Here is a 16,592-nt window from a genome sequence, read left to right on the forward strand (position 1 = left end):
CTCTTTTTGACGATGCTATTTAAGATAATATTGGATGGGTTTATTATATGATTTTAATATATAAGTTGAACTAAGGATGTAGCTAAGTGGTAGAACAATGGCCTAGCATATGTAATGAAACTACTACTCTTGGGTTTCATTCTGCCAAAACTAAAAGTTTACTATTAATTATAATTTCATATATATATATATATATATATATATATATATATATACACACACACACACACACACACACACACACACACACACATACCAATATTGTTGAAAAGGGTCTCTAATTTTAAGAGTATAAAGAAGCTTAACATCCTGAAGTCTGACAATCATCAATTCAGAGCACTGTAAGGTATTATGAAGTCAGTTTATGGCAGGGAGGCCTCCATTAAAGAGCTAAGCACAGACACACAGTAACTCACCTTCCAGTCGTGCTGTGTCTCTTATAGATGCAGACACGAATGTTTACCCATGTACTGACAGGAATGCTGCGACTATTTCTACTGTCATGTAAGGAATCATTTCTCAGAACTTCCAGTTCTGTGGCATACTATGAAAATCTTAAAATAGATTAATCACCAACATTTGTAAAATAATATGTGAGCAAAAGAAGCTAGGTGACTATATAAAAGTTAGACACTTACATGGCTGGGAATAAATGAATTCAAATAGATACTTGTTAGTCCTTTCTTTTGCTTTCTATAGGACTGACTGCCTTTGCATTTCCTAAGGATCATACTTAACACTTTGCCTAGTCAAATAGGGGAGCAGGGGACTGCAGAAACTGACCCTGAATAGGGAAAACTAGCTCTAAGTCCAAATAATACTGATTTTCAGAGCAGGAAGATCTTCAGGAAGTGAGTCTGGGGTCTACCAACATTCAGCATTCTTGACCATTTGGGGGTCAGCATCATTTGCTTTCCTGGGTCCACTCATTGACTCTCTTGATCTGATGCTATGTGTGAGACAATGTACCTGGGCTTGGGCTTGCAGGTGTTCCTCTCTCAACACTTATCCTTGTAGGGGGTGGTGAGGAAGCAGCATGCAAGTATGTAACTTTCACTTAGAAGAAGAAGAGAGACAACATAGGGACTTGGGGAGTGAGGCAGGACAAAAGTCCTTGGTTAGTGTGAGATACTGACAAAAAGGTCTATGGATGGACTGAGTGTAGATAAGCCTTGGAGAGCACACATGCTCCCAGGATAGGCACTGGGGAAAGAATGTTGAATCAATGGGGTGTGGAGCCAAAGTTTAGCTGAGTTTCTCAAGGACACCCGGGTAGTTAGGAGAAGTTGGAAAAGAAAAGCAGGTGGGCCCTCCTCCAACTGTAGGAGGCAGTCAAGCCTTCTTGAGCCTCTGTGCTTCATTTGCAAGCAGGAGAGGGGGCAGGTTTATGTGCAGGAGAGTGACATGATTGGGGATGTGCTTGTGAGATTCATCTGGCACTGGTGTGTAGGCTGGACCGGAGTGGGTGCAAGCTACAGTCTTCAGCTGTGGGTGGAGGCAGAACCAGGCTTTCTGAGTTTTATTCAAAGGGGACAGGGGCGTTGTCAAGGGAAGCAGGAAGGATAAAAGACAAAAGCCACACAGCTATTAAGCAATCAGTGTCACATGCCAGTTTTTAGAAGTGAATAAACGAGAAAGGGCAAGAGAACTTATGTGAAGCCATCTTCATAATGCCATTCTAGAAAAAAAGCACAGAAACCCGGAGAGAAGGCAAAGCCAAGGATGTTTTGGGAAAGGAGCAACAAAGAAGGGATTAAAGAGAGCGTGGTGATCTCTGGGTATGACAAATAACACATCATCATACTTGGTACATGAGGAAGTCAAGACTTAAACCTTTGAAATCAATGCAGGGTGATGGCTAATTCTGACTGTCAACTTGACAAAATCTAAAATCTCCTAGGAGGCAAACCTCTGGGCATGTCTGTGGGGCAGTGTCTAGATTGGGCTAACTGAGGTAGCTAGGCCTACCCTATGTGTGGGTAGCACCACCCCATGGGCTAAGGTTCTGGACTGAATATAAAAGAGAAAGTATGCAATATCTGATTTAAGCGCTATCTGATCCTTGACTGTGGATTCAATGTGACCAGCTGCTTCACAACTATAATTTTGCTACTGTTATGAATCATAATGTAAATATCCATGTTTGCCCATGGTCTTAAGTGATCCTTATGAATGACCCTCAAAGGGTCACAACACACAGGTTGAGAACCACTGGTTACACCTGTAATACTCATAGCACCATGACTTCTTCACCATGATGGTCTATACCAGTGGTTCTCAACCATCCTAATGCTGTGACACTTTAATACATACAGTTCCTCATGTTGCACTGACCCACCAACCATAAAATTATTTTCATTGCTACCCCATAACTTTAATTTGGCTGCTGTTTTGAGTCATAATGTAAATACTGGTGTTTTCCAATGGTCTTAAGTGACTGCTGTGAAAGAAAGGGTTGTTTTACTCCCAAAGGGATCGAGACCCACAGGTTGAGGATCACTGGTCCATACCTTCAAACCATGAGCCCAAATAAATCTTTCCTCTCTTAAGCTGCTTTTATCAGGTGTTTTGTGGCATCAATGCTACTTCCACCTCAAAACAAGGCATTTATTTATTTGGTTTACAGGAAAGTAACCATAGGTCATCTGTAAGTGAATGGGTTCATATGTTTTATTAAAACACTATGGGTGGTATCACAAACAGTCATAAGAATTTCCACTAATTACCTCCAGGAAACGATTACAAGGCACAGGAACACAAGAGTTTCAGTCCTTGCTTCTCCTTCTGGGAGATGTTTCAACACTGGTACTATTCTCCTTAGGACAAAAGCATTGTCTGCAAGTTTATAGATAAAATCCAAGCATAACTTCAGAGAAAGGTTCAACCTATTTAACCGGCATTTTGCGACCAGAAACATTTCATTTGGTATCAGCTTGTCACAGACACAGAAACTCTTTATGTATATGGCTTATTGGGAAGTAAACCTGGATGACCAAAAGGACACAACCTGAAGAGGTGGGGCCACACAAGCTGCCAATGTCTTCTTCCCTGCCATGCCAAAGTATGTCCACTTACCTCTAAGAGGGCCAAAAGATGCCAAGGCAAAATTAAGTAGTCATTGCTGAAAATAATACAAAGAAGTGATAAGATATCACTATTAGACCTCAACAATTGCAAACAACTGAAAATTACTCATTCTGGAATAATCCAAGCTTTGTTCCTAAGAACTTTTGTGACTGGCAAATAGCTCTAGGTCAGCATCCAGGGCTGACGGATTCTCACTTCCTCTCCACTTTCTTTGCTTGCCTGCTGTGAGCTAAGGAGCATATACAAGAGCAAGTGACCAGGTAAGCAGATGCACGTGGGCAGTCAACTGGGCCACTGGGACCCAAAGCTGTGATACTCAGGTACTGGCAGAAGAGCAGCCCTAAATTGGAATGCTTGTAAACAAACCAGAAATGTTTTTTGGATATATAAGTTAGCTGAGTTATCCTTTTTGCTAAGTAAGCTAGGAAACAGTTACTCTACAGTAGACTACATTTTATAAAAATAAGAAAGGAAAGGACCTAGGAATACTGAGACTCAACAGTATGAGTGTGTTCACAGTGTATTCACCTCCACCGAACCAGAAAATCACAAGTGACTGGAAGCATGCTGTAGAGGAAGGGCTTCCCCAACTTGAGCTCTACATACTCCGAAAGCTGCCACTGAATGTAGACTCTAGGAATCAGAGTGGCAAGGGCCATCAGAACCTACAGGACATGGCTACCCCTCTAAGGATGGAGGAATACCCACCACAGACACAGACACCGTGTTCCTGGCACATGTCCAAAGAGTAAGGAGGGGGTTTCTCTCTTGAGATATGACTCCAAATCATAGTAGCCATACATCCTTAAGTTCTGAAAGAGTGAACCTAAGGGACAGAGGAACTTGGGAAGCAAAAGAAGGTGGATCTCTAAGAATTTGAGGCCAGTCTTGTCTCCATAGTATGTTCCAGGACACCTAAGGCTACAGGTAAGACCTTGTCTCACAAGAACATAAAACAAAACAAACCTGTAACAGCACTTGGAAGGAGGAAGCAGGAGGATCAGGAGTTCAAAGTCATCTTCATCTACATAGAGAGTTCAGGTTCAACATGGGCTCCATGAGACCCTGTCTGGGGGTGAGAGTGGGCAATGGCCAGAGTAACTATCAAGTCTTACAGTGAAAAAAAAAAGGTATGTGTTTTGGGGGAAAATCAAGGAAAAAGACACTGGACTGACCATGACCTTTCTGGTGAGGGATAGTGGAAGTTGAGGTAAAGTGGTCTCTCATAGTGACTGCACAGTGAGAGAGGCATTTTTCTTTGCCAATGACTTTCTGGTTAGCCAGTATCAACACCTCCATGGAAAGAAACTGAGAACTATATTGGGACGGTGGGGGTGGGGGAGGGAAGACATACAAGCCATATGGATTTCTCTATTTTTTCCCACCACACCATCTGGTTTAGAATCTAAGTACAGGATGACAACTGTGTTGATTTTAGAGCAGAAAAAAAAAAACCTAAACCAAAAAACCTGGGGAGACAATGGTATGGCTGGGGCAGGTCTCGCTCTGTGACTGAATCTACAATCTTTACACTGGTGGTGTGGGGTAACAGTGTTCCAGATACAAATGGGACTTCAGACATACATTTGGTGCGTGAGAGACCAAGGATTGAGGTGAAGTAATACAAAAGTTAGAACAGCATGTCCATATAAACTGACTTTCAGGATCTCTTTTTAAAGTTCAAATCAAGTACAAGGACTTTCTTTCCTCCAGGCAAGAACCTGATAGCTCCTAGAATTCTTTCCTTATAACAGTCACCAGCAACTTTGATACCATAGGCAGCCTAGACCTCTCCTTATGCCTTGAATTTTAAAACCTCTGAAAATATAAGTTTTAAATTGGGGCAGGGAGGGCAGAATGGACTCACCTTGCTTGGTGCTGAACCTTGAGCTGAATGGCCAATGGAATGGGGTTTCTCAGAACAGAGCTGGGTTCTTGAGAAAGGTGAGTGCAGTGCAACATGGTGTTGGCACCCTGCACAAGCTGTATCACCTCCAAAACCTCATATTCTTCAGGGCTCCCAAACAAACCAACCTTAGGAAAAGTCTTTGGTGCATTACACTTTTTGTTTGTATTTTTGTTTTCATTTTCTTCTCAGCTGCAATTGCAGCTTCAAATGCCCCACTTTCAGAGGTTTGGTTGTCAGGTGGAAAGTGCACACATCTTACTCCAATGCTTTTTTATGAAACTGCCTAATGCCTGGAGAACTCCCCTGGAGCCACAGACAGACTTATGTTTTCCTCTAGGAAAATGACAGTGTTTATTCTTTACCACACGATTTGGTGCCTGGGGGTCCAAAAATGACTCAAAGGTCTTTCTAGATGTCCAACTACCCTAGTATCATTAATTTTTATTACATTTATTTGTTCACTTATAATTGTATATTTATCACACACGCATGCATGCACACTCATACTTGTGTACACACACACACACACACACACACACACACACACACACTCTGGTTGGAGAATCTTCTACCATGTGGGTCCTAGGTATCGAACTTAGGTTATCGGGCTTGGTATCAAATGCATTTACCCACTGAGCAATCTTGCCAACGTATTCTTTGTTTTTCAACTTAGTCTTAATATAACCAGTATCCTGTCTCAAGAGCAGCAGTTTCTGATTCCTACCTGGTAACATAATCCCTTCTTCTTCTTTCTGCCATAGATTATATATATTTAATTGCATGGTGTGAGTGTGGGAAAACAGACAACTAAAAAATGGATTTAAGATATAACTTATAAACCAGAAAGTTCATTTCTTTAAAGGTAGGGTCTTACTATGTATTACTCGATCAAGTCATCCTCCAATTTGTGGTAATCATCCTGCTTCTGCCTCCCAGGTACTGGGGTCAGGGGTATGAGTCCCAGTGGCTGGCTCACATCTATTCTAAATGTTACAATTCAATGTTTGAATGAATCTAGAGTTGTGTGATCATCCCCAGAATCTCATTTTAGAACAGTTTTCTCAGCCCAAGAGATCCTTGGTTCTCATCTGTAATCAATCTCTGCTCCATGCTTCCCTGGGCCTCTGGCAACCAACTCTCTAAGGACTGTCTCTAAAAAGTCACCATTTCTGGAAAGTCAATACAAATGGAGTCTTACAACACTTGGGCTCTTATGTCTGGCTTCTTTTACATAGGTTCCTGCCTTTAATGTGTATCTATGCCATGGCATGTAATAGTACTTTATTCCGTTTCATTGTTGAACAGGAATCTATTGTATGGTTGTATCACAGGGAATGGCAACAGCAGTTTTTAAACCAAGATCCTATCCCTCACCACCACATTCTTTGAAGGATCTATGCTAAAGAATGCCCAATCCATTCTTGTTTACCTTATAGGCATACACAGAACACACACCTACGGGCCAGGGCAGCAGCTCTGTTGGTAGAAGCTTGCTTAGCATACACGAGGCCCTGGGTTTGATCCCCAGCACCATAGAAACCGAATATGGTGATATACACCTGCAATTTTAGCACAAGGTCATCTTTCAGATGTTTACAGATAATCTGGGATCCATGACTTTGTCAAGAAGAGGAAGAAGACTTGAAAACTACTACCAACAGCAGTAGTAGTAGCAGCAGCAGCAGTAGCAGCAAATTGCAGACCTGCATGAAAGGGCCCTAGGCAGGCCCCAGGCCTGGCAAACATGGTGCCAGCAAGCCTCGCCCCTTCTCCCTTTCCTTCCATGTAAACCATAGATTACACCCCTAAAGCTAGCCATCAAGGTCCATTTCCTTTTTTAGACACTTTTTTATGCCAGACTTGTTCCTGAGGATGACTACCAAAGTCCAACAATCAAAAGCCCCCTTTAGTTCACCTAACATCATGCCCAATCAAAAGCTACCAGCGCATCCTAGCCCATTCTAACACAAACCTCTCCTTTGTCTCTTCTTAAAAATTACACCTGCAAGGTCATGGGCTGCTATTTTTCTGTCTGAGTTGGAAAGCAGCCACTTTAACTTTTCTTCCCTGCTTAATAAAGGATCCCTCTGTGAAAACGGGTGTTTGGGCATGGTTTGTGCTTTATCTGGTGACTGGGAGGGATCCCAGAACGTGTAGGGCTTTCTTCACCATCAGCCCTATGTGGAATGATGAAATATAGGACCCAAGACACAGAACTAAATCTAAGTCGGATTTCATGATAATTAACCTCATGGTTCCATTTTAGGTTTTAAAGGAAAATGAGCAGATCTGCCATTCAACAGGATATTTTGTACCATCCCTCAAGACTTCTATATCTAATGTCATTTGCCATACTGATATTTCTTTGTTCTTTTTAGAGGTATGTGTGTGTGCACACATGTACACATAGACTAAAGGTTAATGCTGGGTATCTTCCTCTATTGATCTTTCCCTTATTTTTTTGAGACGGGGCTTTTCACTTAACCTAGAACTCATCGATTGGTTATGAACTCCAGTGATCCACTTGTCTCTATACCCCTTATGCTGGGATTACAGATCCATACTGCCATCTGCTTCTGCATGGGTGCTGAGGGGTTGAACTCTAGTCTTCATGCTTATGAAACAAAAACCTTTTCTACTGAGACACCTCCCCAGCCCCTACAACTGCCATTTTTGGTTGGTTCCCTAAACACACTACACAATGGGAGAGAAATGGCATTGCAGATTGAGACAAAATGATAGTAATATTTTAAGCTTACTGTTGAGTTTATATGACCCATCACCAGTCCTTTGTATTACATTTTACATGTCTTGAGCTACCAACTTATACTGAGCTAAGAGAGCAAAACACTAAGACACATTCAGGCTTTGGGGCTGGGGAATGGGGAGATGCATACTGCTTAGTATCTTCTCCATCTCAAATCCACCAAATGATTCATACATATAGTTTGCTCAGACCTAGCCTCTTAATGGTCATAGAGATGAGTGTCCTTCACAAGCAAGAAAAATAGAAACTGAGCTCAAAGGTCCTGCCTGCCCCATGTATAGCTTTCTGATCTTAATTTCACAGGCTTTTGCTTTGTATAGGTTGATATTAAATGAGAGTGGTACAAAGCCGCACCATGGAAGAGCTATGGAGACATGCTCAATACTTTCAGAAGCGAGGCTCCTTGACATCTCTGACCCAGTTCTGGGCCCTGTGGTGGATATGTACATATCCCTGCCACCAATACTAATTCAGACATCTGAAAGTCTGTGGTTAACCCAAGGGCATAGCTTACTACATGCTGTACCCTTTGATACAAAGAAATGGGCTGAGGAAAGAGAAGGAAGGTGGGAAGAAGGTGGAGAAAGATGGGGTGGAATGGAAAGGGGGAGGAAAAATGAAAATGATTAAAAAAATTATTAAAGGGCAATTTCCACCCACACCCATGTCAACAAATGAATGCATCAAGCAAAACATAAAATATCACCAAACTGAAAGAGCCATTATAAATCCCAATCAAGATAACAGTCGAGTTGCTTGTGGAATTCACCCCAAGGCTGTATTTACCTGGACTGCTCAAGGGGCCAGCCCTGTCCCCCAGGGTTGGCACAGGACGGTACTGATGGTTCTTTGAGCCTGGGTACATCCAGTGGTACCTGCCAATTTCCATTTCAGCTCTGCTGTTCACTGCCAATTTCAGTGGCAAAGAGTCAGTGTCTTTCTCCAGCAAAGATTCTATAATCAGCATTTCTATTTATTCTCTTACCAGTAAAGGAAAACGGGGTGTTAAAGAAGATGCTATCAAAATGCAACCTTTCAGTACCAATCTATCAATTCAACATGAGAAATTTCAGAATCAGTTGGACTCTTGTCCTCCATCTTTGAATTTACGTTTATACAAATTACCAACATTTTTTTTTTGGTTTCTATTTTCTGTATTATCTCATACTCTAAAATGTTCATTTGGGGATGGTACTATTCATGTTAAAATATGGCTTCTCATAATGTGTTTCTTTTGATTTATTTCCTTTCCAGACAAACAGAGACCTGTAATTATTGCCAGCTGCACAGGCAAAGGTGAACAGAGTGCCTTACTTTCTGGAATGGTACCTGGTTTCCATTCTAGAACTCTGGTAAATTATTCTATGGCCTTTTGAGTTCAGAATGTAACTCTCACCTTCCCATGGACACCTGAAATAATCTTGGTCACTTCATCTTCAAATCAGGACATTACATGGTCCTGAATATTTTGAATTGAATCCCATTTCAATAATCTTTCTATGTGTCATAGAGAAGGAACTGTTTACTCAAATGGCAACAAATAGCCTCCCAGGGACTCAGGTCACTATCTGGTAATACATTCCCCACTTCTTAGGGGATTGGAGAAGCAACAATACTTCTCAAATTGTCTAGCATAGAATATAGGCTTCTAGTCATTCTTAATGGAATTCTAATCCTGAGGTTCTTAAGAGGTTAAAAACGTCACTATGAGCCATCCATGCCTATAAATTCCATAAAATAAAGGAAGCGGTGATGTACTCTACGGTACTAAAAAAAACCTAAGTATTAAAAAATATCTTTGGCATTGATGTGGATAATCATTCCATCAGAAGATGAGGCTCTAATTTTCCACGTGGCACATCAAATCATTGAAGACCAGATAAATAACCACACTGTGGAGCTAGTGAATGCCTATTCTCACCAGGTATGCCACAAACCTTAACCCACCTTAGAAATACCCCAGTTTAGCTGGGCGGTGGTGGCACACGCCTTTAATCCCAGCACTTGGGAGGCAGAGGCAGGTGGATTTCTGAGTTCGAGGCCAGCCTGGTCTACAGAGTGAGTTCCAAGACAGCCAGGGCTACACAGAGAAACCCTGTTTTGAAAAACCAATATATATATATATACACCCTAGTTCCACTTGACAGTCTCTGAAAGCCCTCAAGTGATTTGAGACTGGGACACGCTGGGTAGTAGTGTTTTAGAGAGGACCCTTTCTGGCTTCAAGGTCAGATACACATATTTTATTTCAAAGAAAAAAGAAGACCTAGGTGTGTATGCTACAGTGATAGAGCAATTGTGTAACATATGTAAGACCCTGGGTTAAATTTCTAACACCCCCCCCCAAAAAAAATTAAGTAAATAAGGGCAAGTAAAGGCTCTCAAATACAAACAGAAGTGTACCATGAAGCTATTTTGGCTGCTTCTGTTTGGGTTGTCAATAAGAATGATAACTATAATTAATGGAGTGCCTCAGTGCACTAGCCTTAGTGTTATGCACATGATGCCTGCTGTTTCTCTAGCTATAATCCCCTTAGGAAATTAACATTCAGTCTTGACTACAGAAGAATAGATTCAAGAAGAGACCTTTCACTTGCCCAGCCTAGAGGTGGAGTCTGCATATGAAGCTGGGAAATCAGCCTCCAGAGGGCACACTTTCAAAAGCCTAGCACCATCCTCACTGTGGCCTTGAGAACTATCACTTTTTCCCTTTTTCTCAAGTTGTTAAGGCCAGTGAGAGCTGTTACCAGGTTCCCGTGGAAGTGAGCAGTATTTCCAAGGTTCCTAAAGAAATGGTCCTGGTTCTCTGTTAATTCCGGGTTCATAAATGTAACTCTACCTCCCTTGGAATGAGATGTTTGCCTCCTGGTTTTTGGGCAAAGGTTATATATAGCTCAAAATACAGTACTTGCCAATCATGTGTGGAGTCCTAGATTTGGTCTGTGGTACCACCCAAACCAAACCAAACCAAACCAAACCAAACCAAACCAAACAAGCAAAAAATTCATTATATTAAAAACAAAACAAAACAAAACAAAACAACCCACATTCTCTTAGGCAAAGGTTATGCTACATTTTCTGACAGAAAGTAACCCAGGCAGACTGGTGCAAAGAACCAAACGGCCAAGTCACCTCATAGTATACACTGTGAGTCCTTCATATTCACCTCTCAAGTAAAAAGATTTTAAGCAGTTCAATATCTTCTGGTATGAGTTTTTCCTTTCCTTTCCTTTCTGTGAGTATAGGGAGCATGTTAGAGATGGCACCTCATGCATACTAGGCACGTACTATATAATTGATGTACCTCCACAACCATTATCTTGTTCTAATAAGTTTATTGCTACATGTACAGCACATAATAGGTGCTCAATAAATTGCCATATCGAGTATTTTCTTGAAAGCAAAGGACTACCCTAGGGCCCAATGGACACCCCAGCATAGTGCTTTTCCTTTTAGTAAAGTCTGACTGGTACTCTGTCACTTCCACACATAATACACTTGTGTATATAATATCTATGGTTGCAGTTCAGAAGGCTGATTTATGCCCTGTCCTCATCTCCTCACATGGATGCCAATGCCTGCAGATATCTGGGCTCAGGCTGAGGCCACTGATTAAAGACAATGGAAATGAGGATTATCCAAATGTGATTTTTTTTAAAAAAATTATTCCCCCCTTCCTCTGTGTATGTATGCATGTGTGTGTGTGCGTGTGCACCAGAGTGTATGTTTGTGCACCACATGCAAGTTAGAGCTCATAGATATTGGAAGAGGCTACCATGTGGGCACTGGGAACCAAACCCTGGTCTTCTGCAAGAGCAGCAAGTGCTCATAAGCACTGTGCCATCTCTCTGGACCTCCAACTGTGACAGTTTCTCAGAGTAAAATACTGCAGCTTTGCTTCCCAGAATGTGAGAATACGATGAGAGCAGCAGATCTGGAGATGAGATCAGACAGCTACACAGCCGTTCCCCAATCTTTCGGGGTAATACTGGAGAGGCCTTTCTCCAACAGTAAATCTTTAGGTATGAGAAAGAGAGAGAAAGAGAATCACTTCTGTGCTATAATTTTGAGCCAAACTTAAATAGAGATATTAAACATAGAGTTATCTACAGTGTCTATGACATCAGGCTACACACTGTAATTCTGAGGACAGGATCCAGACAACTAAAAGGAGTTAAGCACCTTGATGATTCTAGGCATGGACAAGAATGAGGAAATGGTCTAGTCCCTACACAAGGAGATGACAACATGCTCTTCCTCTGAGATGACAGAAGCAAAGTAGCTGGGATGGCTCATGGAGACACATATAGCAGTGAGGGGCCATCACTGAAAAGGGGCATGACCTAAATCATAAGAAATTGGGAGGAAAAAAGAAAACTCGCCTTGGCCTCCTTCCACATCCCCCATTTCCTTTGATAATATGATGTGGGGGACAAGTGACTTCTAGGTTGGAATGTTCTTCAGCATTTTATATCACTCGGAACAACCAAGTAATAACTATGGCTGGCATGGAAAAAAAAAAGACCACATTCACTGAACAAGGTCTTTCAAAGCTGTATCTGTCATAGTCTGTTTGTACCCATTAGCTGAAATGTGAAGGGAAAGACTTAAGGTTCCAACAGAGTACAGGACAGGCCTGCAGACCTTCTAGTTTGGTAAATAAAATCAGACTGGAACATTGTCACATGCCCTTGTACGCATACATCTGTGGCTGTTGCTTCATGCTTCATGATGGTAGATGTGCACAGCAGAGATCAGTGGCCCGGAAGAGTAAAATATGTGCCACCTGGCCATTTACAGGAAAAGTGCACTGTGCCCTGGTATCAAGTGGTAGGTAGGGCTTGGTATACAAAGTGGTTAATGGAATTAATAAAATCAGCCTGTAAAACAAGGCATGCTTTTGTTTTTTTTTTTTTCTCATTCACTCTCTGAAGAAAAGTATTATAGAGCTGGCTGAGGATCAAGTCTCTGTTCCTGCTATTGGTTATTTGCCACCAACCAGCACAATATGGCTAAAACCCCTATGATTCTACTTCTAATGATGTCTGAATAGCATCCCTCCTTCAACGGGCGGGAGGAGGAAGGATGACATTTCAAAGGAGCATATTGTTAAATGAAGAAATGACTGACAAATGGCGAGTAACAAAGCACACTTGTAAAACTAGGAGTGGAGCCTCCCTGTCTCAAAAGCCAGTGTGTGTCCCATTCTTCCGCCATCCTGTGGACACCCCTTTCTCCTAGCCAGTTAGCTCATGTGTCTGTGTATTTGGTCTAAAGGAGGTAAAAAAGCAAAGGGTGTCTTTGGAATAATCCAACTCATCAGCAGTCCCAGTGAAAGGGAATGGACATCATGTAGACACTGGATGTTTTGCATGTTCATGGATGCAGGAGGACTAAGAAATGGTGTCACTAAGTAAGATCTCTCACCCTCAAACTAACCTGTATTTCCAAGTACCGTAAAAACACAAGCTTGCAATTTTCTGCCACAATGGAGGTTTATGCTCAGTTTCAAGGAAGACAAAACTGATTTTTCAGAAAAGGGTTCCCCCCCCTTTTTTTTCTAATGAAATAACATGGCCAGGTTGTAAAAATTGTGCTCATGGAACTGATAACAGAAATGGAACAGCTAGACCAGCATGCTCAGATCGTTCTCCGATCTTTAAATTTTCTTAAAAAAAAAAAAAAAACAAACCAAAAACCAACAACCCCCTTTCCCCCAAACCATCACAGGATGCCATGTTGTACCTACCACATGTGTCCCCTGCCATCTGGCCAGCCACTTTTTGCTACAGCCTATTCCCCAGGCACTGTTACTTCAGATGCTCACCTTGGCAAACTCTTACATAGAAGAACTGCATTTAAAACTTTCCCTGAACCACCTTCATAGAAACAAGTTAGTAAATGTCAGGAAGAATGCACGGATCCTTCAGAATAAGGTAACGTGTTAAATGCTACAGAGAAGTGCTTTTTTTTCCCCTCCTAAACAAGCACTGATTCAAATTCATCTCGCATTCCGACTCTCTCCTCCAATTTATTTTCAGTCAACATTATTTCTAATTTACCACATTTCTCTCTTCTAACGTGGATAGAAACTTAATTTGATACTTGGAGTCTGGAATTGGTTTCAGCAATGATTTACAGGAACAGAACTAGCCTGCTTATGATTATTCTAGTAGATTCCAATTTCCTACACGTAATGAAAATAATTTTCATCACAGATTCTGTTGCTCCCCCCAGAAGAGAGCTTTAGAGTTATTCAGGGTTCAATTGTCATCTAACCCTCGATGATATGCTGCCAGCAATTCCAGACGCATCTGTTTTCCCAAATGACACTAAGTGACACTCCACAGAAACAAATGGAAGCCCAGCTCTCCATCTTTTCATTAGCAGAGCCATCATCCACCTCCTTTAATTGCCTTATTCATTTTCTCTGCTCATTCCGTCTTCGCTGAATCTGTTTACTCAGTTCTGCCACTTTAATTCTACGCTCCCATTTGAAAAAGTGTCACTTGTAATAATTTTGCATTTGCTACATTCATCTGAGAAAACTGGCTATCCAAAAAAAAAAAAACCCAAAAAACAAAACCAAAACCAAAACAAACAAACAAAAAACAAAAAACCGCCACCACTGCCAACAACAAAACACTCAAACCCTGTGTATCCCTGAATACTTGGTGTGCATTTTGGTTGCTCAGCGGCATGCTGGGATAATGCTATGAGAACACTGCAAAGCCACAAACCCTTTCCCCTTTGTTAAGATTTGGATTATTTTTGTCTGAAATAAGAACAAAGCTATTCTGATTGAGTTTCTAAAGAAACAGACCTCTTGGTGGCAGTTAGTGAATTGCAATAGCTCACTTGTGTCGCCCTATGTAAACTCCCTCTGGGAACGGACACTAACCAGAAAAGCTGGGGTCAATTTATAAATCTGAGTTTAATTTACATTCTTCATAGACACCGTAATAACTATCCAAAGCGATTCATTCGTAAGCTGGTTGGGTGCTAGCTACTGAGCATCAATACCCCCAATTAACAGACAGGCAGTGCCTCTGCCATCAGCAACTTAAAACCAGTGGCAATATATGCATACAAACCTCTGCGAAGTACCAAAAATGTAGAAGATTACATTTAGGAACTAAGAAGTCTTGAAAGAAAAGGGAAAAGAGGAAGAAAAGGAAAAGGAGGGGGAGGAGGAGGAAGAGGAGGAAGAAAAGGAAGAGGAGGAGGAGACAGAGGAGGATGAAGGAAAGGAAGAGGAGGAGGAGATTCTCTAAGTTCCCAAATCACACGATTCATTTTATAAAAAATAATGTTAAATTTGTAAATGTTAATGTCAGTGAACTAAGCATAGGTTTTTATACACTTATCATTACATCTGAAGAAATACAGAAGTAATGGGTGTACAGGACCATTCATGGTTACTGTTTTAGGGCAATGGGCCAGTGAACTAGGGAATAGTTCACTGACAAAGATATGTGTGGGAGTTTGGACTTTGTGCAGCAAGAATATGAACTTGGTCATCCAAATTAAGATGCGTATGGAAGTCACCTTCCAGAACGCTTTGGGTGGGTAGGTGGGGTTTCTATAATCACAATCCTTGCTGCAAATTGAGAATAAATTTTCTGGCCCAGATTCTTATCAAAACATTCATCATACATGTGACCTTAGCTTAGTGGCTTGTCTTTTTTTTTTTTTTAAATTACTTAACAACTAGTGTTTACGAATCCTGGTCATCTTCAAAGTTCCTCTAAAAATTGTATTTGCTTCTAATTTTAAGTGCCTCTAAAATAATAGCTAACTATTTTTCATATACTGGAGATGTAGAGGCAACCTGTAGACCTTGCATTAAATGTGTAAATAATGCAAAATAACAGAAGTCTATGAGACTAAATGGGAATAAGATACACAGTTGTGTAGTTACAAAATGTATGCCTTTTGTTTTTGAGAGAAAAACCCAAAGGTACATTTCTGCAGACCTAGATGGCCTTGCAGAAGTCACAGTGGTTTTATCTGCCACAGGCAAACATGAAATTATTAAAAATCATGTATAAAGCAAAAAAATAAATCACCCATTTTAGGAGAGAAATGCTATAAACTGTGGTAAATTTCTTCCAGGATACTAATATATTATCAGACATGCAATTGTCTTAGTACTAATTGTGACGGAAATGAAACTTGATAAATATTCCCAAGAGTTTCTCTTATTGCTGTTTGACCATTCACATAGATTAGAAAAAAAAAAGATGTGAGAAAAAAAATCACATGCAAGAAAAGACAGAGTGTCTTTTGTTAGGAGAGAGGTAGACTTTGTATCAGGATTGAACTAAAGTACTGACTTTCAAATTAAATTGCTATGTACTTGTTGCCTCTGAATTATACATTTCAAAGAAGTTAAATGGCAAATCTGTGGACTGTATCATGCTCCTAACAGAACAAATTTTAAAAATGAAATTGGTCTGTTTCAGATGGATTTTTAATATAGGCAGAAAAAATTCTATAGGAAAATAAGCAGCCTTTACCCAAATATGCTGTGAAGTTGAACTACATACAGATGTGTTTTTCATATTTAAAATGTTTGACGGCATCAATTTCATGTCTCAATCCATTTATTCACAAGAAGACATGTCTGAAGAATTACTATTATTTAGTATCTGCCATTGTGTGTAAAAGTCATGAGAAAGAGCTGTATCATGATGGTTTTTTTTTTTAAACTGAGCCAGTGCAGTTATAAAACATGTTGGTGCATTTTATGATGGTTTCTATCTTGGAGTGAAGAGATCAATTACAGTGCAGCTAGACACGGTTAACCGAACACTGGCTGAGCTGTTT

General features: G+C 40.8%; 1 protein-coding gene across 5 annotated transcripts in view; it reads right to left on the reverse strand.

Annotated features, from left to right (window-relative positions):
• Positions 1-16,592, reverse strand: part of Gpm6b (glycoprotein M6B) — a 146,668-nt gene that overhangs the window by 27,330 nt on the left and 102,746 nt on the right. For 2 of the 5 annotated variants that reach the window (XM_052170899.1, XM_052170900.1), the window contains exon 2: positions 8,550-8,669. The exons of the other annotated variants lie outside the window; for them this stretch is intronic. In XM_052170899.1, coding sequence (XP_052026859.1) covers positions 8,550-8,669 — 120 coding nt within the window. The remainder of the gene's footprint in view (positions 1-8,549; positions 8,670-16,592) is intronic. 5 annotated transcript variants of the gene reach the window in all.

The sequence above is a fragment of the Apodemus sylvaticus genome, chromosome X (assembly GCF_947179515.1).
Source record: "Apodemus sylvaticus chromosome X, mApoSyl1.1, whole genome shotgun sequence".
NCBI lineage: Eukaryota > Metazoa > Chordata > Mammalia > Rodentia > Muridae > Apodemus > Apodemus sylvaticus.